Below are 25,530 nucleotides of genomic sequence, written 5' to 3'. Positions count from 1 at the left end.
GATTTCTTCTGTCAACAGTGAATTGATTTAAATCAATATGGTTTAATCAAGACTTAAAGCCTAACACCAAGAGAAAAGACTTACAAAATCAAGCTTCCGGTGTTTACATCAGATATTTCTTTAAATGAAAACAAAAATCAAACTAATTACCTATATTAGGTAATTAAATATATTGCTTTACAAATAGAATTTACACTTCATAGGTACATTCCATGTAGGGTGGAACTCAACATTGTGTCAGCATGATTGTTCTATCTGGCAAGCAGAAATGCTTGCCTGATGGAACAATCTCCCCTTTCCTCCCTGGCACCATGTTCAAGGTTCTCCCACCCCCACCCCCCACCCCTGAGTGGATTTAGGGGTGGGGCGGCAAGAGGAAGCCCTTGCACTGGCTTCTGGTAGTGCACTGGGTTACTTGAATCTAGACCATGGTTTCTTACAATTTTTAACTGTTGTTTTAGTCTTTTATACAATGATTAAATGTTTTCAAAAAGAAGAAAACTTACATGAAATTCTGCAAAATTTTGAAAACCTTTGTTTAAAGTCTACAGGATGCAACGGTCAGAAACAAGCATCTGCCTACACAAATGTTTGAAAAACAGACAACCACATTCACTGGAGATGGACCACCCACCTGTGAGACTGTGATGCCTCCTTTCTTTGCTAGTTCTTCTTTGGCTTCTTCACTGGGGTAAGGGTTACTCAGGTGAGAATAAAAGTACTCATTCAAGACTTCTGTTGCCTGCTTGCTGAAGTTCCGCCGCTTACGCCTGGGAACACATTGAAATTATTCATACAGTTGATGTCAGAGCACACTGTGTGCTGGCCCAAGGGCTTAAGGAAGAGCCAAGGAGGGCTGCAGGAAAGCACACAGTGGAAAGATTTTATCCAAATGGGAAGACGGAGTAAGTATGGCATGAGGTGTGTGTGTATATATATCTATATCTGGACTGAAAGGGCAGCCAAGATTAAGTAGACTGCTCTAAATACAATTAAAAATACTTACAAAGTGATATGACAGATTAAATCCTTGATTACCCCCCAAATCTAAAGCACACTTTCCTGAAATTCAAGACAGAAAACTTTCAGATAACAGATAATACATTTCAGAGCAGGAATACACAAAGAACAAGGAACCATATCTCAGTGGCCGAATACATCCTTTACATAGAGAAGTTCCTAGGCTCTGGCCCTCGCAATTCCAGTTTATTTATTTCGATTCTACCCTTGAATAAAACTCCCAGGATGGCAGTGAAAACAATCAGTTAACTGGTGCTGAGAAATGGCCCCAACGAAGACCGTTGAAATCTGCTAATAGATAATGCTGGGTTAGATGGGTCAGTCTGGAGAAAGAGGATGCCTCTTCCTACTGCAGAAGCATCTGGACAAAAGGTGGCTCTCCATACAGGAGGCAGATCCCAGGAAATCATAAAACTGGGCCTAAACTTGATGTTTCCAATGCAAGGTATATAAATGCAACTTGCATAATTAAAAATAGCAAACACCACAGTTCATGGGTGAATTTGCTAGATTGCACCCCAAACAGGATATTGTTAAACCATAGATGTCCCAGCACCTGCCAACCTAGCAGTTCGAAAGCATGCCAATGCAAGTAGATAAATAGGTAGGAAGGTAAATGTGGCAGGAAGGTAAACAGTGTTTCCATGCACTCTGGTTTCTGTCACAGTGTCCCATTGCGCTAGAAGTGGTTTAGCGATGTTGACCACATGACCTGGAAAACTGTGGGTGGACAAACGCCAGCTCCCTCGGCCTGAAGCAAGATAGGCACCACAGCCCCAACATAGCAGTTCGAAAGCACCTCCGGGTGCAAGTAGATAAATAGGGACCGCTTACCAGCGGGAAGGTAAACGGCGTTTCCGTGTGCGGCTCTGGCTCGCCAGAGCAGCGATGTCACGCTGGCCACGTGACCCGGAAGTGTCTCTGGACAGCGCTGGCCCCTGGCCTCTTAAGTGAGATGGGCGCACAACCCCAGAGTCTGTCAAGACTGGCCCGTACGGGCAGGGGTACCTTTACCTTTTTAAACCATAGATGCTAATAGCTGCCAGTGTTTATTGTCTACGCATTGTATCAGGTTCAATATTGTCTTTCCCCATTGTGCCCAGTGTCACACTTTGTACAGCCTTCTATGCCACCAAAACCCTGGACACAAGAAGGGTCTCCCTTGAGGCTTGATCATGTATTACCTTGCATCCAGAAACCGTGAGCGCAGGATCATCACAGCCTCACAAGTGCTCTGTTTCAGCTGCATCTGAATGGTGCTGAACTTTCCATGAATTATATTCACCATGCGCTCAATTTCTTTGGGTGAAATTGGCCTCGTCCTGCTCTGTTCTCGGAGCAGATTCATCACATGGGTGGTGAACTCACTGCAAGCCTGGAAATAAGAAGCAGAGAGGCATATTGTACTCAAGCAACGGTCACCTTTAATTCAAAACTTATAAATAAATGGGAGTGATAATTATACAACAGACTAGACAAGGGGCAGATAACTTGGCATCACATGCAGTCTTTATTAATACAAGATTATAATATTTTAAAATATACTTTAGGTGTCTTTGTGAGATTTAATATGTAGAAACAGCATATTCTGTAGTCTATGTTACACAGGTCTGATTTTTTTAAAAAACTGCAGAGGGCCATTACATTTTATTATTAATAGGCAGGTATTTAAATACTTTTTTACACTAATATTGCTGCATACATTATGGCTTGACCCAATTTGTTTTGTAATTATTTTTATTTGCCCATATCTACACATAAAGGCCAATCAGCTGTACCAATCTCTGCAAAAAGCAGACTGTGCTCTGTCGAAAGTCAGTGAGAAAAAGGAAGAATTTTGAAGACCTCTGTACAAAATTCCCCTATGAAACACATAAGCTGGTGTTGGCTTCTGGAGAAGAAAGGAAGCGATCTCTGCAAACCACTGGTCTGTGGCAAAGAGGAATGCCCACCCAACGCTATGGACTCAGCCACATTTAATGCAACCAAGAATTAGAAAAGGTCATAATCCTGAGGCTACATAAAAGCTCACAAAAGGACACAAGACTGCAGCCTAAATGAATTTATTCCCTCAAACACTTTTACTTCTTCTCCCCCCATTTATTTTTGTTTTTGTTTTTACAAGTACAAATTTATAACAAAATTGTTTAAATAACCATACTCTGAGATTCTCTGAATCTCCAGACTTCCCTCCATCCCCTACATGGTTCCTTGTACCAATATTTACAACTACATATCAGACTATTCTCCATAGTCTATGGAGAATAGACTAACACTTTTACTTCAGCCCAGTCAAAAGTTGGATGTATACTCCCTGCTCTGTGATCGCAAAGGAAAAACAATTGTTTTTAACTGAGAGGATAAAAACTCTTCCATGCAGAAAGATCACCTGTTCATATTTCTCTAGCTCAGAGTGGTATATCTGTCGGATCTGTGACAGCTTGGCCCTGTAGTCAGAGTGCTCAATGCTATTGTCATTTGGACAGCCACCTGAAGTTGCTGCTATGGCCGCAGGTCCTCCTCTTCCCCGCTTCTCCGGCCCGGAGACACCCTCTGCCAGCAACATGTTATCAAGTCTCATTAGCTGAGCATCAGGGGGATCTTCTTCCTGAATACCGCGTATACTTAACACTGGATAAATATAAATAGGGAGCAGAGGATTATTTCAGAAGCAGAGAAAACAAAGTAGGAGTTTATTTGCCCCATGATCTCTTTGCACATACAGTAACAACCATGACCTCAGAATGCATAGCACCCAAACAAAAGGCTAACAAAGATTGAATAATTTATTTATGCTTCATATGCATTTGCACTCAAAGGAGCGAGCTGAGGCTAGAGAAGAGATGGCACATCTCCAGAAAAACAACAAAAAAGCAGGAAGACACATATGGTCAATAGCATCCCAAACTATTTGCATTTTCCATACAGAAGCACACATCGAACACTTTCAAAGGCCAAGGGAGAGCATAGCTTAATGCAAACTTCAGCATGTGCAACAAATTCTTGACTATTTTATATTGTCATTTGGAACTCCTTCCTAAGCTTCCTTCTCGATCTCTGAAGTCCTCTCTAAAGCCAAGTGTCCCAGAGGTTCACTTTTTAAAATGGAAGTGGTGTAGAGCAGTTTTGTGCCATTTCCTTGGCCAGAAGAAACCTGTAGCAGCCGTTGACTGCTATGTACTACAAACTGACAGCTTCTTCCATGGGTGGAAAAACGCATATGCCCAGTAGACACTGGAGCCTTTAAAAAAATGAGCCTGGAAAATACCGTATTTTTCGCTCTATAAGACACACTTTTTTCCTCCTAAAAAGTAAGGGGAGATGTGTGTGCGTCTTATGGAGCGAATGCAGGCTGCGCAGCTATCGCAGAAGCCAGAACAGCAAGAAGGATCGTTGCGCAGCTCTAGCTTCTGGCTTAGCCCCTCAGTCCTTTCCCCCACCTCCCGGAAAAGCCCCCAAGAACCACGCTCCCTTTAAAGAGCGGTGCATGTGTGCTGCTCTTGGGAGCTTTTCCCCAAGGAGGGAGAAGGGCAACCGTCACTGACGGGCTGCCCTTCTCCCTCCTTGGGGAAAAGCCTGCAAGCGCTCTAAGCGTGCACTCTAAGCACACGCTCTAAGCGGCTCGTGAAAGGGAGCACGGAGCAGAGGCTGGGATGCCTGCAGGCTCTGCTCAGCACTCCCTTTAAAGAATTTTTTTTTTCTTGTATTCCCCCTCTAAAAACTAGGTGCGTCTTATGGTCAGGTGAGTCTTATGGAGCGAAAAATACGGTAGATGCTGAGGAGGGGGAAGGGGTTACATTTTCATTGCCCCTTTCCTCCAAGTAGTATACAAGATTCTCCCTCGTTCCAATTTATCTTCAGTAGTTTAAGGCAGGTATAGGCAAACTCAGCCCTCCAGATGTTTTGGGACTACAACTCCCATCATCCCTAGCTAACAGGACCAGTGGTCAGGGATGATGGGAATTATAGTCTCAAAACATCTGGAGGGCTGAGTTTGCCTATGCCTGGTCTAATGTGACCCAACAGAGAGTTGTTAATGGAAACAGAGAACCAATTAAAATGGAAATACTTTAATGAAATCTGAGAGAATGTAACAGATTGGTTGCAATATTTTCAGTTAAATGAAATGTTTAACAATGATAAAAAGATAGGATTTGCGTATGAAATCTCAACTTTTCAGAGAGAAATAATAGAAAATGAAATGAAATTAATTTCTAAATTGTGCAATCTGTTGTTGGAATGGGAAACGAAGGATGAAGAGGTTAAGTCAGTCATGATTAAATGGGCATAAGGTGTGGGACATAATATTCAGATGATGGAATGGGAAAAATTATGGAAGAATGATATAAAATTTACAGCATGTGTGGCGGTTAAAGAAAATTACATGAAAATGATGTATAGATGGTATCTAACTCAAGTTAAATTAGCAAAAAAAGTATAAAACTAAGGAAAGCAAGTGTTAGAAATGTAAAGTAGCAGAGGGGACATTTTTAAATTGCTATATTATAAAGAAATATTGGGAAATGATTTATAATGAAATGAAGAAAATGTTTAGGATAACCTTTATTTAAAAAGCCAGAAGCTTTTTTAATAGTTATAATAGGAGTGAATCTACCAAGAGCACAAAAGAATCTGTTTACGTATACAACAACGGCCACACAAATTTTACTAGCCCAACATTGGAAAGTAGATTGTGTCCCATCTAAAGGAGATTGGCATGTTAAAGTAATGGAATATGCTGAAATGGCAAAAATGATGATGAAATTAAGAGGAAGAGACGATAATGAATTTAAGGAAAAATGGAAGATGTTTATTGCATATATACAGAAGCAATGTACACAGGTTAATGTTAGCAGGATTTTAAGAATACTTGTAATATTATCATAAATGGATAATAGATTATTTAAATATGTTAGAAACTTAATAATGGACATGCAGTATTTTGATAAATAATTGAACCAAGAAAGGGATTAGAGGGAAGTTAATTTGTTTTGTTTTTGTATTGTTACTGTTTTTTATGTTTGTTTTTTTGGAAAATTAATAAAATGTTACTAAAAAAAGAACAGAGGTTTGAAAAAGAGTCATCCCACATTGGTTGCTTTTTTTCCTGTGTGTGCAGGCCAAGCTTGCTGCTTCATATTTCTCATTTAGTCCCTATGCCTCTCCTGCAGCCCCCCACACTTCCCACCCTTACTCTCTGTGCTCTCTAAGGTAGGTGGAATCAGGCTGCAAGAGAGGCAGGGCCTCAACACACTTTCCGCCTTTTCCACAATCCATCTTTCCTAGCCCAGGCAGAGCAGAGCACAACGGCTGAGCAATGACACGATCTCAGATAATGCAGATCACCTGGAACTCAGGAATAGCTCTGCCCAGAACATCAACTGGCAGGTTGTAGGAGTCGAATGGCTGTGAGCATTTGCAATGCCACCTGTTGCAGCAAAGCACCCAGTGTGTACACACCTGCATCCTAAATGCTAAATTCATCTCACCAGACCTGAAAGAAGCTCTCAGAAACTCTATTAGTCATAAATAATTTTTATTAAATCCAAAAGATTTAACAGGATTCAAAAATTAGTCACAGGTTATAGTGTGGGCTTTTAATTGCATGGTAACTTAAGTTCCCATGTAAAAGAGCTTCTCTTCATTCAGACAAAGCACTTTATTTTCCAAGGAAAGAATGGATTTGTCTCTGTTAATTAGCTGAGAGAACTGTTATCTTCATTAAATAGCCTCAAAAAAATCACTTGAACCGAATTACTTTAATATTTATCAGTTAATTAATCAATTAAATGAGTAATAGTACAACAATAAATTGACTAAAAGAAACCTTTCCATTGGTTGGCAGCCCTAATTTTTATGAATGCTTTTAATGGACAATTCTCAGCCCCATAAACCCCTGAGAACCTGGGCAGCCACATCCACTAACATGCCATGGTTTGTTCTGATAGCTAATCATAACACTCTCTACATATTCATCAAAATGGAAAATAATTAGACTGAGCCAAGTGAAATTCCCATCATTTCTAATTAGCCCTTAATTAAAACACATCACAACCTAAGGTACTGAGGCCTCACTCAATATGCAAATGCAATCATTGTAATATATTTACATATCATTAATTAACATGCTGCGGTGCTGTAATGAACTGTACGAGAGCACCGGTGCCAAAACAAGAATGATATGCCATTTGTTAGGCTTGTTTTCCAATCCAGATTTTTCTCTTCCATGTAGCAACAGAGCAGCAGGGCTCATAGTCCTCTATTACGATGGAACATTTATGCTACTAGAGAGGAAAAACATATCTATTGATTAACTGAAATATTCAAGAAGCAGACACAGGATGATCCAGCTGATTCAGTCAACTGAAGTTAAGCCCCGGCTGAGCTGAAATGTCCAGTTCTCTTCAGGTACCAAGGAAGATAAGGTTCAACTAGTGTTAGGGAAACGGCAACAAATGTCAACAAAAACAGCAGCACTGGCAAACAGTGGTTAAAGGTTTCACTCAAGAGAAACTGGAAGGAGAGAGGGAGCTCAGTGGTTGAGCTTAAGTGACAATGCTAATATTTAAGTCAGGCTTCCTCAACCTCGGCCCTCCAGATGTTTTTGGCCTACAACTCCCATGATCCCTAGCTGGCAGGACCACTGGTCAGGGATGATGGGAATTGTAGTCTCAAAACATCTGGAGGGCCAAGGCTGAGGATGCCTGATCTAAGTAGTTGAATGGCAATCCTTAATTTGCTCGTGTAGAACAAGTCGAGGCCTCTGCAGGCCTGAGCGCCCAACCCCACTTACTTTGCACCTGGACCGCAACACACCCTCTGATCCCAAGGACCTTATAATCTACCCTCAGATGCAAGATGAAATATTTTGGCCATGCAACTCTATTAAAATCAAGGAGGATGAGAGACAGGGAAGCATCCCTTCTGATTCCTCATCCTTAGTGCTACTGAGCAGCAGCAGCAGCAGCAGCAGCAGCAGCAGCAGCAGCAGCAGCTTTGGCAGAGTCTTCCCTTCCTTATAAACCTCAGCTGCTGCTATTAACACTGGGAAGAAGATAGTTTAATGAGCTAATTTCCATATATATCAGCAGCTCAAGTATTCTGGCTCCATCCAATGACTCAGTGTTGTCCTGGCTCAGTTCAGAATATGACCACAGCTAAAGGAGCTGCCAACTAAGATTTTACTGGAATATATTCCTATGCCTACTTGCTTGGGAGTAAGAAAGCATAGGATCAGGCTGCACATGAAAAAGCAACTAGAAACACTAATATGTGTTCCTGCTCCTCAAAGTGCATGGGCATACGTTCAAAGATACTTTCAGCATTAAAAAAAGAAGAACAGAAAGATGCTCTCAGGTCAAATCTAGAATGCAAACACACAATACAGTTAAAGCAGGTGACTTCCCCCAAAGAACCCTGGGAATTGCAGTTAATGGTGCTGGGAATTGTAGGTAAAAGGTAAAGGTAAAGGACCCCTGGACGGTTAAGCCCAGTCAAAGGCGACTCTGGGGTTGAGGCGCTCATCTCCCTGTTTGTCCACAGAAATGCCTTTTACCTTCCTGCCGCAGTGATACCTATTTATCTACTTGCACTGGTGTGCTTTCGAATGGCTAGATTGGAAGGAGCTGGGACAGAGAAACAGGAGTTCACCCCATCGTGGGGATTCAAACTGCTGAAATTCTGATCAGCAAGCCCAAGAGGCTCAGAGGTTTAGACCACAACGCAACCAGTGTTGGGAATTGTAGCTGAAAAGTAAGGTAAAGGTACCCCTGCCCGTACGGGCGAGTCATGTCCGACTCTAGGGTTGTGCGCCCATCTCACTTAAGAGGCCGGGGGCCAGCACTGTCCGGAGACACTTCCGGGTCACGTGGCCAGCGTGACGAAGCTGCTCTGGCGAGCCAGCACCAGCGCCACACACGGAAACGCCGTTTACCTTCCCGCTATAAAGCGGTACCTATTTATCTACTTGCACTTAGGGGTGCTTTTGAACTGCTAGATGGGCAGGAGCTGGGACCAAAAGACGGGAGCTCACCCCGCCGCGGGGATTCGAACCGCCGACCGTGCGATCGGCAAGTCCTAGGCACTGAGGTTTTACCCACAGCGCCACCCGCGACCCAGTTGAAAAGTATGATGTTACAAAAGGAACAGGACAGGGATGTCCCCTGTCACCATTATTGTTTATACTGGTTCCTTGAAGTTCTGGTGAACATTATAAGAGCAGAGGAAAATATAAAAGTATAAAACCAAGTGGCTCGTTTTAAACTCAAAACTAAAGGTAAAAACTAAAATGTCGGTGAAAAATATGAATGTACTATTAAAAGAAAAATTACAACGGATCACAGAAATACGTGTGGGGAAGAAAATTGAATATTTAGGGTATGGTTAACTGCCAAAAATATAAATGTATTCATGGAAATAAATTAAGAAGGATTTTGAAGTATGGGGAAGGATGAAATTATCATTTTAGGGTAGAATATCTGCTGCAAAAATGAATGTGAGAGGAGAGACTTCACCAGGCAAGGCCTTCTTCCACCTGCCTTGCTACACCCTCCAGTCTCTGCTTCTCAATTTGTATTTTATTATTTTATGCACTGTGGCTTGCCGCTGTTTTACTGATTGCAGTTTAGAAATTATTTAACCATTTGATAAGAAAGTCAATCTACAAGAATATATTAGAACAAAGAACACCATGGTGGATTTCTCCATTGGAAGCAATCTCAGTTTAAAAAGTAAATATGAGAAGCGAGTGGGCCACCTATAAAGACTTGTTAAAAGAGGCAGGAGACCAATTAAAATTGAAAAAAGAGGATATTAGAGAATTGTTAACAGACTGGATGCAGTATCATCAATGAAGTGATGTTTTTAAGGTTGCCAAAAAATGGTTTCGATACGAGATCGAGGTTTGAAATAGATCTGTTGGAAAATAATGTGAAAGTTTTATCAAAAATATACAAATTAATTTTAGAATGGAATAAAAAAGACGAAGAAGTTAAGCCAGTGATGATACATTTGGCTAGAGACTTTGGATATAATATCCAACTTTCATCCTGGGAAAAGTTACAGAAAGAGGAAATAAAATTTACTACATGCTGTTCATTGAAAGAAAGTAATATGAAAACAATGTATCGTTGGTATCTAACACCGAGCAAAATAGCTAAAGTGTACAAAACAAGTTCTAAACTTCTCCACGACCCTTCCCCTCTGCAGGGAGGTGGGACCGATTCGGATGGTCGGCCCCGCCACTTAATGGATCCAATTGGCTTCCAGAGAGTGGTAGGGGATGTTTTATCCCAAGTTGATGGCCTTTCAGCTGATTCCCGCTGGAATGCGGAGTTAACCAGGGCTATTGACTGTCTGGCTCCGAAGCGCCCTCTCCGGCTGCATGGAGCCTGGACATGGTTTCCCTGGAGCTGAGGGTGATGAAACAATTGTTGAGATGGCTAGAGCACCGGTGGTGGAAAACTCATTCCAAACCAGACTGGGCACGGGCTAGAGCTCAATGTCCAATCTACCAAATGGCAATGGCGACAGCGAAGAAGACCTTCTTCACCACCTCCATTGCATCTGCAGAAAACAGCAGCAGGAGACTCTTTCAGGTGGTTCGCAATCTATCGGAACCACCTTCATCACCGGGGCCTGGCAGGGACCCCAAGATTTCCTGCAATGCTTTTGCAAAGTTTTTTGCAGATATCAAGTTGCTCGGATTCAGAAGGAGGTAGACTCCACCGTGGGAGCAGGGCCGGGGCGGAAGAGTGCTAGAGTCCTGACTAGTCATGTTAAAGGTAAAGGGAACCCTGACCGTAAGGTCCACTCGTGGCCAACTCTGGGGTTGCGGCGCTCATCTCGCTTTACTGGCCGAGGGAGCCGGCGTACAGCTTCTGGGTCATGTGGCCAGCATGACTAAGCCGCTTCTGGCGAACCAAAGCAGCGCACGGAAATGCCATTTACCTTCCCGCCAGAGCGGTACCTATTTATCTACTTGTACTTTAACGTGCTTTCAAACTGCTAGGTTGGCAGGAGCAGGGACCGAGCAACGGGAGCTCACCCCGCTGCGGGGATTCGAACCGCCAACCTTCTGATCGGCAAGTCCTAGGCTCTGTGGTTTAACCCACAGCGCCACCCGTGTCCCTTCTAGTCATGTTACATGGGATCAATTCCAATCTGTCACCTCCGAGGATGTGGACAGGCTTGCTTGGACAAGTGAAACCAACCATCTGTCTCCTTGATCCTTGCCCATCCTGGCTAATAAAAGCGAGCTGGGGAGGGCTCTGCGGGGTGATGAATGCTTCCCTCTGCGAGGGAGACTTCCCAGACCCGCTGAAAGATGCGGTCATTAAACAGCTTCTTAAAAAACATCTTTAGACCTGGCCAATATGGCCAACTATCGTCCAGTCTCAAATCTACCATTCTTGGGCAAGGTGATTGAGCGGGTGGTTGCTGAACAACTCCAAGCACGCCTGGAGGATGCGGACCATTGGGATCCCTTCCAATCGGGATTCAGGCCTCACCATGGGACTGAAACGACCTTGGTTGTGCTGGTTGATGATCTCTGGTGGGCTAGGGACAAAGGTGAGAGTTGTTTCCTAGTTCTTCTGGATCTCTCAGCGGCCTTTGACACCATCAACCATAACATCCTTCTGGACCGTCTAGAGGGACTGGGAGCTGGGGGCACTGTTATACAGTGGTTCCACTCCTTCCTCCTGGGCCGTGTTCAGAGAGTTGTGGTGGGGGATGAATGTTCTGACCCCTGGGCCCTCACTTGTGGGGTGCCTTAGGGTTCCATCCTCTCCCCCATGCTTTTTAACATCTACATGAAGCCGCTGGGAGAGATCATCAGGGGGTTTGGACTGGGTGTCCAACAATATGCAGATGCTACCCAGCTCTACCTCTCTTTCAAATCAGAACCAGTGAAGGCGGTGAAGGTCCTGTGTGAGTGCCTGGAGGCGGTTGGAGGATGGATGGCGGCTAATGGATTGAGGTTGAATCCTGACAAGACAGAAGTACTGTTTTGGGGGGACAGGGGGCGGGCAGCTAAAAGCATTGTTACACTGCTTTGACAAATTTTCTGCTAATGCACATTTTATGTCAAGGAAAAACATTACCTACACCACTGCAATTAAAAATGGAGCAGAATTTCAAAAGGGGCACACTATTGAACATAGCAATAATTACTGAAAATCCCTGACCCATCCCCGTACCATTAGTTGATTATTTATTGATTATTTATTAACAGCATTATACGCCACCCTTAAGCCAAAAGGGTTCTCGGAGCTGCTAACATAATCAGTTCTAAGATGGTCCCTGCCTTCAGGGAGGCTTGTGCAGCTTGAAAACATGTTTCTTTTTTTCTTATGAATCAAACCAATGACAAACATTACCATACAGTACTTGGTTTAAAACCCAGTAGTTCTGGTAAGGTTCATGTTGCCATTTCTGCCTTAGCACCAACTTCTGCAATTATTCCAGAACTCTTCCTCTTCAATAAAGGCAGTGGTCTGAGGGCAATGAAGGATGCCAAGAACCTTTATATTCAAGGATCAGGGCACTCTTAGGACCCCTCCAACAAACGTGAATAACGTCAAGTGCCCTTGTTGATCAGCAGTCTGTCTTAAAATTAGAAAAAGTCAAAACACAAGAGGTGGCCTAGAATATATACTTGACCAAATGGACATAGTGGCAGAGAATCACCACATTTAGTGAGAGAAACACCAATTTTTCTCATAGTTTACCATTGGTTCTTGCAAGCATGCGGGCACTTGACTGAAGAGAAAAGGGAAGAGTAGAGCACAAACAGAAGGCCCAATATTTGAAACTGATTCAGAACTGAGAACAAGCTTGTGACCCTTTATCATTAAAACAGAGCCTCAACCCTGATGCTACACTATGTATGACCAGGTCTTTGTTTGCTTGAAGCAGTAACATCTGCTCCCCATAATTTAAATAAGGAACAGACAGGCCATCAGACATTCAAAAACCTATGAGACCTAAACAAATCCGGCGTAACTATGGGGCTGCAATCCCTTGGTACAAATATGTTCAACTTGAAATGAATTTCAACTTGCACATTTTAAAAGATGCAAACTGCACACCCTGAAAGGCAAATCCCACCAGGAAACACATTTCATTAAGCAGAGTTTGCGAATCCATGCTCTTTCAGCTGCAGAAAGGGAGAGAACAAACCCAATAAAAGATAAAACAGGCAGCATTCTCCTAGTTCTGTAAAGCTATGTTACAATAAAGGCCAATTGCTGTTAAAAGAAAACAGAATATGCTACCCATAGAGCAAGCATGCCCAGGTTGCTCTTTGCAATGTTTCCTAAGCCTTTTCTAGCCCAGGAAATATCACTGTAACCAATAACATATATCTGTAGTTACTAGAGTAAAACTCACGAAGAGCAGCCTCTTCTCCTAGTCTTTCCATTACTTTGAACACGTATAGTTACAGGCCTGGGTTATGCGACATAAAAATAAAAAAAAAAATTCTCAAGTTACTGAAAATCTAGTCACTAAAACCTTGAATAAGCAATTGATCATATACAGAAAGCAAATGTAACCAAGGATAGAGACAGACACTAGCTTTCAAAAGGGCTGAAGGAGGTACAATTCTTCATTTTCCATTACACTATTTTCTTTTATCCCCTTGCTGTCTATGGTCAAAACAGGCTTTGAAGAACTTAAACAACCTGCAAAACCTGTCAACTGAGAGGACAGAAGGATGAGTGTTCTAACAGAGGGAATAATACACTCTAGCCTAAAAGAATAAACTGTCAGCTGAGAAGCTGCTGTGTCCCATCTCACCCCAGCCGGAGTCAACAGGCAAGTTACTCTCTCTCACGGCCTCTGTCATACAGGGATAATAATGCTGGCTTACTTTACGTAGCTCGTGTAAGGATTAATGAATTACCGTGTAATGTAGAATGAACACAGTGCTATTATTAATTATTGTTAGGGAAAGACCTCTTTAAATATTATGTCTTTATTATTGTTTTCTCCACTATTATCATGTAAATAGGTGTGGCTTCATCGAACTTTAAGCTGCACTGAAGAAAGGAAAAGCTTCTCCACTTCAACTAAAAAAAGGTGTGTGGACAAAGAAATAGTTAAATTGGGCAGTAAAACTGTCACCATTGAGTGGAGATTACCACAGACTTCTGCCTTCCCACAGAACTTTCCACCTAATCCTCACCTTTGGTTTGATTGTAAAAAAAATCTCAAAACACAACCAGACAGCACAACCCCATCATGACCACAAGACAATCACCTGAGACAACCCATTTGGGGCTTCACTGAGTGTGACAGAGTGCAAGACAGAGATTGCTGACCCATGAGGCACCATCAGTTTGCACCCATGCAAATTACACTGAAATGAACAGCGCCTGGGCAAGAAGAGCTCAGCCATACCCTTTCACCACTCCCCACAAATAAAGGCAGTTGAGTTTCCCGCATTTGGGGAAATCGCAGGGGTCAGCACACCCACAGTGAAGTGGAGGAGCCTCACCCTGGGAAAACCTCCTTCATGATCAAGGAATCTCCCCTGCCAGGTAAGGATACCATCTGAGGGAGGCTTGTGCAGCACTGAAACACAAGGATGTAGTGTCTGTGGGTCCAAGAGACTAAAGAGTCAAAATCAGAAACTATATCCATTATTGGGTGAGCAGGTGCAAAGAAGGACAAAGGACCTGCACCTTTGGCCGTTGTGCAAAAGTGAGAGTTTCAGAAGGTACAGCTTCTCTCACTCCTGCATTACTAAACGCTCCTGCTAACATCCCCTCTTCTACACAATTATTTGAAGTAAAGCAGCCCTGGCTATTTTTGCATTTGGTCCCTATACCAAGATCACTTGCATGTTAATCCTGTACAGATGGGAGACGATCCCAACCACAGTCCTAACTCTAGGTGAAGAGTTTGCCAGATCTACTGCTCATGCCTCACTCTGGCATACAGGAATATGGAGACAGGCTGGAAAATATGTTGTACTCATCTGCAAGCATGCATGAATTGTTTACTGAAAAGGCGAAGAACAGTGTAAGAGATGTATAGTTCATATGAATTTTAGAAGACTGCATGCCAGTCCAGGTTGACAGTCAACATTATCTGCCATTCACAGATCTTTGTGTCATGACATCTACGATTGCTGTAATGGTTGCATGCCAGACCCAGCATAAAAAGCATCACCTGCCATTACCAAGCTGATTATGTTATTCTGAATTTTATGCAAATTACATTCATTATGCAGAAATTAAATTATACAAATTAGCCACAGCTCTCTAGAGCAAGACATTTCCACTGTGGTCTTCCGTGTTCAACAAGTTGTCTATCCCATAAAAGAGGTTTGTCTACAATCCAAATACAATCAACTCGGAAGAATAAATACAATACAGAGGTCATCAAAGTAGAAAGAAATATTGAGAAATGAATGGTGTTTGTCACCAAATAGCTGATAACACTGGGTGGCTTCAAGCAAAAGCCATTCACTTCTAGAAAGTTAGCATGAAGGGAGGATGATGTTAGCCCTTGATATATTGGCTAATGAGAAATGTAGCATACATGTAGCATGGGGGGTGTATGTGTTTAAATAGTCAAACAGCCATCCTTCATCTTTTTTTTAGTACATACACTAGTTCAAACAACACACAAGTATTTTACAAGAATGCCTGGATATTTTCAATTTACTAATTTAGGTCACAAGCCTACACAGAAAGTTTGGCTGCTAAAATCCTAATGAAGTCAATGGGTTTAAACAGCGACTCTCTGAAGAGATGTACCCCAAAGTCTGTTCTGTTTTGTTTTCTAAATTGGTCCTATTTCTTTTCTCTTTTCTTCTTATTTGTGTGTCATCTTAACTCTGTGCACTTGTAATTATGTATTTTTTATCTTTCCATAAAGAAAGGACATGTACCCCAAAGTCTCACTGATATCAGCTTGTGGCTGGAAGGCTACAGTGCATTAATGGTAAATTTAGCACTTAAAGACAGTTGCAGCAGCCCATGTGCCAGAAAGATTAGTTTTCAGAAATGAATTTTGTATAAAAATACCAACACACCTGTTTTTTCTTTAATATCGCATAGCACGCTGAAGAGAGCAGGTTTCATTCGGTGGCAATTCAAGGCATGTTTCCTGAAAAGGAGGAGGGGGAAACAGGATGAGTGGCAAAGGAATATAACAGATAAGAAAAAGAAAAAAGTATAACAAAGAAACAGGCAAAACATTCCATTCAAAAGCCACAGTCCACATTGCACCAGAAAATTGCTCTGCAAGGTTCATTTACAGTCTGAAATGCCCTATTGCCTATACTAGCTAAGCACCAGGAAAGTTAAACTTGCATAATTATACAGATGCTTGTGTATTTTAAGAGCATATGGGAAGCCTCAAGGCTGTATTCCACATTAGCATTCTTGCACTTCCTTTAACAAGGCAGCCTGCTTCAAAATGAGGAACACTATGTAAAACCACAAAAGGAATATTTAAGCATCCTGCTGCTTAACTCTGTACCAGCAAAGCCACAGAACTGTCAGAATCCCAATCTATTATTCACTCACAAAACACAAGGGTGAAAGATCGCTCTACCAGTCTTAAAAACAAACACTACAATTGATATACAGCGGCTAAAGTCTTCACAGACCCTCTAACTCAAGGGTGTCAAATTCAATGGACAGGGGGAACAAATTCCACATTCAGGGGATGCCCAGGAGGCCTGCTATTAGTTCTTCACTAATAAATGTCACTTCCACCCGAGTCCCCAATTTTACCGATGTTCTTCACCAAAATCAGTAAAATCAGAAGTTGTGTCCGCAGTTCTGGCAACTTACACAGCATTTATAGCCTGAATATGAGAGCACAATGGTGTTCTATTTTGCCATGCTGTGTCCTGGAGACCCCAGGAGCAAATGAATATATGAAACTGTCTTACATGGAGTCAGACCATTGGGCTATGAACAGCCTTCTTACCTGCAAAGTGTTTTCTATTAAACAAGGATGTAAGCACCTATCACCAGGCACAGGCTCTTATGGAGTGGTGGCCTCCTGCACTGTTAGTCTCTGAAGGGCCTGACGATGTCTCTGAGCTGACGCTCATACACAAACTACAAAATAACTCACTCAACCACCACAATGGCTAAAAAACAAAGGTAATGTAGCCAAATGCCCTGCAATGCAGGAATCTTATCTACATCATCCATGACAGATGACCATCCAAGCTCTGCTATAAACCCCCAAGAAAGGGGGGTTCACTACCTCTTGTGGTAGTCTGTTCCACTGTCAAATAGCTCTTACTGTCAGAAAGTTATTCCTGGTGTTTAGTCGGAATCTCCTTTCTTGCAACTTGACTCCATTGGTTTGGGTCCTCCTATCTAGAGCTGAAGAAAACAAGCATTTTCCTGCCTCCATGTGAACAGCCCTTCAGATATTGAAAAATGGCTTTCATATCTCCTCTCAGTCTCCTCTTAACCAGGTTAAACATATCCAGCTCCCTCAACTGCTCCTCATAAGTCATAATCATTTTGTTTGCTCTCCTCTGCACACCTTCCAGCTTGTCAACATCCCTCTTAAATTGTGGTGCTCAGAATTGGACACAGTATTCCAAGTGTGATCTGACTATGGCAGAAGAGAGTGGGACTATGACTTCCCTTGATCTGGACACTAGACTTCTGTTGATGCAGCCTAGAATAGTGTTTGGTGTTGTTGTTTTTTGTTGTTTTTGCTGCTGCATCACACTGCTGACTCATGTTAAGCTTGTAGTCCACCAAGATCCCTAGATCCTTTTCACATGTACTGCTAGTAAGCCAAGTGTCCCCCATCCTATATTTGTGCATCTGGTTCTTTCTGCCTAAGCGCAGAACCGTACATTTGTCCCTACTGAAATTCATTTTGTTAGCCTGAGCCCAGTTCTCCAGTCTCTTTAGGTCATTTTGAATTCTGATTCTGTCTTCTGCAGCATTCGCCACCCATTCCAGATTGGTGTCATCTGCAAAGTTGATTAGCATCCCCTCAATTCCTTCATCCAAGTCATTTATAAAGATGTTGAACAACAACAGGCCCAGGACTGAACCCTGCGGCACCCCACTTGTCACTTTTTTCCAGGATGACAAGGAACCATTAATGAGTCCTCTTTGGGTTGGGACAGCTACAAATTCACCTAACCGTTACCTCTTTCAACCCACATTTTACCAGCATCCTCACAATAATATCATGGCGGACTTCGTCAAAATCCTTACTGAAATCAAGGTACACTATGTCCACAGCATCCCCCTGATCCACCCAGCTGGTAACACTATTTTAAAAAAGAAAGAAAGAAGAAAGAATAATAAAGATTTTTTTTATTAACAAATTTTAAAAATCTGTTATGCAAAGTAGTGTGCTAGATAAGAACTTACATGTTTGGGGTGGGAAGGGGAGGCAAAGCAGCCCGTGGAAGGAAGCAGCCAGCAAACAGCTTCTGTACATGTGAGCGTCTTCTGGTGCTGCTTGACTCACCTGATTTGTGGGGCAGAGCAGCAGCAAAAGAGGCATGTCTTTGGCATCACAGCAGTGCCAGCCTGCCAGATGGAGATGTTAGGTGCTACCAGACAACTCCACTTGCTTGCAAAAGGCCGATTGCCGGTCATGAAATGTGACTGGCTCCTGGTTGGTTTTGAACACTGCCACCACCCTTATCTGCCCAACAGAAACGAGGAACCTGTAGCCGTTTAAAGGTTGTTGTACTGCAGCTACCACCAGTCCCAGGCAGCATGGTCAATGCTTAGGGATTATAGGAGTGGTGGTCCAGCAGCATGTGGCAACCAGTTTCCCATCACTGTCTTAAGCGACACCCAAATGCAAGTTTTCTTCTGAAGCAAGCATTAATATTTGCTTTCCGCTTCCCTGGACAAAGAATTCAGAAACCAAAACGCACTGTTCTAATGATATCTACCATCACTACAGCTGAGCTCAACATGTCTCTCGAGAGCAGGAACTTCTGCATTCATATCAATATACAACATCCTAAGACATAAATGGAGGCTTTTTATATATTAGTCATGGCATATACAGTACCTCTATTTATATCCATAGGCAAAGTGAGAAGACATGGATTCTAATGAAACAACCACCTGTCTAAGCACAAGCTATGAAAAATTTCTTCAAATACAAAATTAAACTGTACATGGATCATGTTCCTTCAAAACAGAGTATCCAAGAGTTACAAATAGACATGTGAAGACCTAGGGGGGAGGGGGAAATCTAGAAAAAATGGGGGGGGGTCTGTTTTTCCCAGGCCTTCACATCTCTAGATCCAAGTTAGCATTGTAATGTTTTCTCCAAAGATTCATTCCCCATGCAAAAGCCACGCAAGCACAAAAGCAGCCAAGAGAACAGACAAGCAATTGATTGGTCTCTGATGGTTACAAAAGCACTTCCCCCATATTAAAATGCCCTTTCTCATACCCTGTATGTGCCATTTTTTGACAAATGCTTCACAAAGCACCTCGCTCCACCTGGTACCTGGCAACTTCAGCATCAGCTCAAAGCAGATCTCTTTTGAGGTTAACTCCACAGACCAGCAAGCAGGAGTTTCATTTCCTTGGAACACCAGAGTCCCCAGAGAAACTGCAGGTGCTCCATTTGCCTGGGTGATAAATACAACTTCCTGCCCTGGTCAATGGCCAGGCCTCACAGGCTCCTGGAATCTTGTTATCTATTGGCATGTGGGAAACAAGCAATAGCTTACTGCAGTGTTTTCAAACTTTCAAGAAACAGCTTGTCTGTCAAAGAACTCCACGTTTCTGCCATGGTCTGCCTAACCACCACACTTGCGGAGGATTCTGGGACATTTCCTAGGGCAGACATTGCTTCTGAGATACTGGCCAAGTCCATGGGGCCTCATGGTCACCAGCATGGTTACCTCCAGAGCAAGTGAATGCTCTGGAACCGACCCTTAATTACAGGGAAACATTAGCGATGGGCAAACTGTCTTTTCTGTTACTGAACATTTCATTGAGGAACCCCAGATAAGATTCTGGAAAAGAAATCTCATGGTTGCCCAGAAAACAGTTTGAAAATCACAGTTTGAAAATCAAACCAACAGCCCACTGCTAAATGTCTTATCTCCAACAGTAAGCTAGCAGAGAGTGCTTTAAAATATAATGCTACAGAACAAACAGGGCCATTTTTATTTTGCTATACAATATTTGTGGACTATTTTTCAATCATGTGGATTCTCAAAGTAGCTCATAATAATAAAATCAGATTCATAGTGGATTATACTGCCATCACAATTTTAGATTTGGAATACCACAAGCACTCAGAGGCACAGGTGGCTGTGGCTCTTATGCTGCTTCTCTGTCAGTAATGTCCAGCCCCCGAGAATCCAGTGCATTTAGGGTCACCTTCATCATACTGTCTGGTCCACAGACTGTACAGTGGTACCTCAGGTGAAGTACTTAATTCGTTCCAGAACCTGAAACTATTCTTAACCGGAAGCACCACTTTAGCTAATGGGGCCTCCCGCTGCCGCCACAGCATGATTTCTGTTCTCATCCTGAAGCAAAGATCTTAACCTAAGGTACTATTTCCGGGTTAGCGGAGTCTGTAACCTGAAGCGTATGTAACCTGAAGTGTATGTAACCCGAGGTACCACTGTAGCTATTTCTGCTAAGAATCTAACTTAATCTCCAGGCTCTCGTGGATGGAATGTGAGGTTTCTCTTCTGTTATCTGATGTTGCATTCTTTACTTTTGCTTGGTATTTCATGCTTTTTGGTTTTAGATACCGGTACGTTTGTATTCTTATTGCACAACACTCTGGGACTTTTTGTGAAGGACAGGTAGCAAATATTATCTATGATAATTAAATTGCCTAACCTAATTAATGGACATGGGGAGTGGCTGGGGAAACCCAGCCAGATGGACAGGGAAAAATATTTATTAATTACTACTACTACTACTACTACTTTAAAACATTGGGCTTCACCATATTCCATGAATATAACAATGCACCAAAGGGCAATACACCACCTTGTTTTTATATTGCATTTCTATTAAGGCCAAAACTACATATCACGTGCAAATACAATCAGCTGTAGTCTGCTGCCTGGCAGCCCTTTTGTTTTAAGCACCACTTCAGGTGGACACCATTCATACTGAATAAGCAAGGGATGTTACCATGTCCCAGTCTAGCTGTTCTGCTCCAAATCTCCTTGCACTTAGAATACATCATACATTTTCAAACCAGGAAGTGGGTCGTCATGGGGTGGAGTGGGAGGATTAATATTTAACTGGCACCACAACCTTCAGGATATGTCAGGTTGTAGCTCTAAGTGCAGCCTTGCACATCTCATTAAAAAAATTCCCAAGTTGGAGCAGTCACAGCAGATCAGAGCCAGCCTCTCTTTTATGCAGGGTAAGAATTTCAGAGTGCACCACATGAGACTGCAGAAGAGCAAGGGAGTGATATTTCTGAAGGTTCTCATGTAGAGTATGTTCTCTGTATGGGAAACTAGCACAGCAGTGAGAATGTTTTAGCGTAGTAGTTCCCCATTTGGTCTAGTAGTTCCCCATTTGCAGGGAGCTTCTTACATAGAAAGTTTGAAGTGGTGGAGTCCAGTTGTACCACCAGTATTGATATATTTAACAGAATCATATGCTGATACTTTTCATGGGCAGCACTACTTCAGGCGGAAATTTGTGTTTTTCATGTCCCCCTCCCAAGAGCTTCCTATACAAACAAATCTAGCATGCCAGGAGGATGGATTCAGCAAAGCTTTCTCTAGGATTTATTTTTATATGTACAGAAGATGGGGAAAGTGGAGGCATTTAAGCAGGCACCCCTCCACCAACACTCTGAATATATAAATTGGCCCCAAGACTCTTGGAAGAAGAGACACAACAGTTAGAGCAACTGAGGCTGCAATCTTATACACACTTATCTGGAAGCAAGTCCCACTGAACTGAACTCAATGGGGGCTTCTTCTGAGCAGACATGTATAGAATTTTACTTTGAAAATACAAAGGAGAAACAGTGGGCCTTCATGCTACATGGTCCATCCCCAAAATCATTTGGCTAAATAAAATTATTACATTAAATGTTGCCTTAGCAAGCAATGACAAATACAAATAAACCATCGCTTTCAGATTTCATAAAGTTCAAACTCAGTATAGAGATCCGTCAATGAATAATATTGAGCTCATAAATTAAACTCTCCAGAACTTGCTTAAATACTCAATGGTAGCCAAAGTTCATTACTCATTCTTGGGACAATAATCTTCCAGGACTTCTACATTAATCCCATAGTTCTACAATTTCCATAGCGGAAAGACTCTACAGGAAGCCAGCCCACTTACTCCTGTTGCAAAATTTCTAAATGCACTGCATGCAGGGCTGCTTTCGAAGACCGCCTGCAAACTACAGTTAATTCAAAACACAGCTGCAAGACTGTCAACTGGAATTAGGCGGCAGAACATCTCTCATTAGTGATTAAACAGCTGCATTGGCTTCCAACTCAGTTCTGGGCACAATCCATGGTGCCAGTTCTTAGCTTTTAAGGCCTTCATGGTTTAGGACTACAGAAGAATCATCTACAGTGGTACCTCAGGTTAAGAACTTAATTAGTTCTGGAGGTCTGTTCTGAACCTGAAACTGTTCCTAACCTGAGGTACCACTTTAGCGAATGGGGCCTCCCGCTGCCGCTGCGCCGCCGCCACACAATTTCTGTTCTCATCCTGAAGCAAAGTTCTTATTTCTGGGTTAGCGGAGTCTGTAACCTGAAGCGTCTGTAACCCGAGGTACCACTGTATCTCCAGGCAAGTCTGCTGATACAGTACAATGACTGATATTTTGGGACCCTTCTGCAGCACTTGCAAGCAGGGACCACCTCACCCAGGGAGGTTTGACTGACACCTACCTTGATATAATTTCTGCACTTTTTATTTTCACAGGTCTTTCAAATGTGAAACTGTACCCCTGATTATTGATTTTATGCTGGTCTTTTTATCTACTGCTTTTAGAGTTTATTGCTTTATTTTTATTGTGGTTTTATCTGCCCTTATTCTGAAACCTGTCCTACTTTTTCTTTAAATGGTTGAGTAAGTTAGGCTTCTTAATCAACAGATTTTAAACATTTTAAACAAATGCACGTTACAACGGGGGGGGGGGGTGTTCAAACAGCCACCTCCGCTTTAGTTCAATGTCAAATCCATACTTGATTTTTGTGTATAGGGACTTTTGAAATTTAATGATGTTTTAAAAATATTATACACCAGAATACTTAGGTATCTGCCACCCTGGAAGGCAGACTCTTTAAAACAGAAAAAGAAAGAACCTTACATTAGAGTAAATTCATTCAACATTCCACAGCTCACAGCAGTCATCCAGCCCAGTCTAACCTAACAGACTTAACAAAACATGGCACAAATTGCCTGCTTCTATTGACATTCTGTTCCTCGAAGAGGTGGCACCCTGCTGAACACGAAAGGTAGTAGTTTGTGATTGCACAAAAAGTCAAATGCAAAGATCCAAGTACACAACATAACTTTACTTCCTCTGGCAGAGTGAAGGTCTCCAAGGGCAGGACAAGCAGTAACATTCTGAATACAAGCAGAGGGCTCAGACTGCTACCAAGCAAGGTTCACTCCAAGACTCAGATTAATAAGACTGGCCTTGACTGCTGTCAAAGAGGCAATAAGGCTGCCAAGTGGAACATAAAGATGCCCCCTCCCCAGTAGGAGAGTTCCTACTGACCAGGAAGTACAAGAACCAATAACAGTAGATTTCTGGCTTTGTTTTAAGTGCTGAATTTCTTATTGCTAATACAGTGGCACCTCGGGTTACATACGCTTCAGGTTACAGACTCTGCTAACCCAGAAATAGTGCTTCAGGTTAAGAACTTTGCTTCAGGATAAGAACAGAAATCGTGTTCCGGCGGCGCGGCACCAGCAGGAGGCCCCATTAGCTAAAGTGGTGCTTCAGGTTAAGAACAGTTTCAGGTTAAGAACGGACCTCAGGAATGAATTAAGTACTTAACCCGAGATACCACTGTACTCACAATACTTCATAGGGAACAGCAACAAACTGTTATGAGATGTAGCAGCACTGGAGCGTTCTAGTAACACTGAGACTTGTACAGTGGTGCTTCGCAAGACGAAAAGAATCCGTTCCGCGATTCTCTTCATCTAGCGGGTTTTTCGTCTTGCGAAGCAAGCCCGTTGACAGCTTAGCGGATTAGCGCTACAGCTGTCAAGCGGCTTCCAGCGGAACAGCTGATAAGCGGCTTAGCGGCTTAAGAAAAGGGCGAAAAAAGCGGAAAAAACCCGCGGGGGGACGCAATATTTTTTTCGTCTTGCGAAGCAACCCCATAGGGAAATTTGTTTTGCGAAGCGCCTCCAAAACGGAAAACCCTTTCGTCTAGCGGGTTTTTTGTCTTGCGAGGCGTTCGTCTTGCGGGGCACCACTGTAGTAGTGTAGTCAGCCCACATTACATGGAGTGCTTGGATTTTGTTCCATAGGTACCTTTACGCCCAGCATTGCAAACCTCAGGCCAGTACATGGCTCTCCTTTGACCAGCCAGGCTGAAGTTTACCTTGCACAACTAAGAATAAATGTCAGTATATGCCTGTAAAAATCTTTAAAAGCAATCCTTGAGGACAGGTGCCTGTCCGCATGCACCTGCTCATGTAGCTTTTCAAGTTACTGCACTAGTTGAGCATCCTGGTGTATTGCTGCACAAGTGTACACAACGACTCATGGTGCGGCACCTTGCAGTTAATCCTTTCTGCATTTCGCCATGCACAGCAAATCAAAGGAATGTGGAATCTGGCACATGAATGAAATGAGGAGAAAAAGAGGGAACACACCACTGCACGAAGGAGGAGAGAACATCTAAATATGTATCCACGGATAATTTAGAATGTAAACTGGGAAATCGTTTTAGAGAGCAAATATACAGAGTGCTACTTTGTTTTACGGTGCCACAGATGAAGATTCTAAGCTGTCAAGATGAATAAATTAAAATTTAGTGTACCTTAGAGGTTCTCTTTTCATGTTTCTACATGAACGGAAATATTAACATAACCCAATACTTATACCTCAAATGTATCTGCTGTACACTGGCACTACCCCAGAGCTACTGCTGCAAATGCATAAAGGCTTCAGTCCTAAGGCCACTTATTAGGCCATAAGGCATACTAAGTTCAATAGCTTACTTCTGAGTAAGCATGGCAGAGGGTTACACCAAAAGAACAAATTACACACAGAGATGTACCTAGGCATCCTAACCCAGCCTGGGTCCACAGTTGAATGTATGCGTTTTTGTTTATGGGTCCTCCTAACATTGGATGATTCCACCACATCAACAGGATGGGAATTTATTCTTGGGTTCAAGCAACACCCTTCCACAGAATTCAATTCATGACGGAGCTGCACACTGCACAGAGCAAATATTTTGCTTCATATGCACTGATGTTTCTTGCAGCAAACTCTCAAATTGGAATTTTGGCACCTGTGCTTAAATAATCAATGTATTCTATTTTATTATCAATGCAG

At 42.6% G+C, this 25,530-nt stretch overlaps 1 protein-coding gene across 4 annotated transcripts in view; it reads right to left on the bottom strand.

Moving 5' to 3' along the window:
• The window catches only part of PBX4 (PBX homeobox 4), a 35,711-nt gene that overhangs the window by 5,625 nt on the left and 4,556 nt on the right, over positions 1 to 25,530 (bottom strand). For all 4 annotated transcript variants that reach the window (XR_014561780.1, XR_014561781.1, XM_083729234.1 and 1 more), the window contains exons 2-5: positions 16,064 to 16,137; positions 3,410 to 3,651; positions 2,205 to 2,395; positions 635 to 770 (exon numbers count right to left, since the gene is read on the bottom strand). Coding sequence is in view for 2 of the 4 variants with exons in the window: in XM_083729234.1 (XP_083585360.1) it covers positions 635 to 770; positions 2,205 to 2,395; positions 3,410 to 3,651; positions 16,064 to 16,137 (643 nt within the window). In the remaining 2 variants the exon portion in view is untranslated. The remainder of the gene's footprint in view (positions 1 to 634; positions 771 to 2,204; positions 2,396 to 3,409; positions 3,652 to 16,063; positions 16,138 to 25,530) is intronic.

This window comes from Podarcis gaigeae (assembly GCF_964106915.1).
Source record: "Podarcis gaigeae genome assembly, chromosome: 2".
Lineage (NCBI taxonomy): Eukaryota > Metazoa > Chordata > Lepidosauria > Squamata > Lacertidae > Podarcis > Podarcis gaigeae.
The sequence above is the reverse complement of the archived record's forward strand: the minus strand, read 5'-3'. Positions and strand labels throughout refer to the sequence as shown.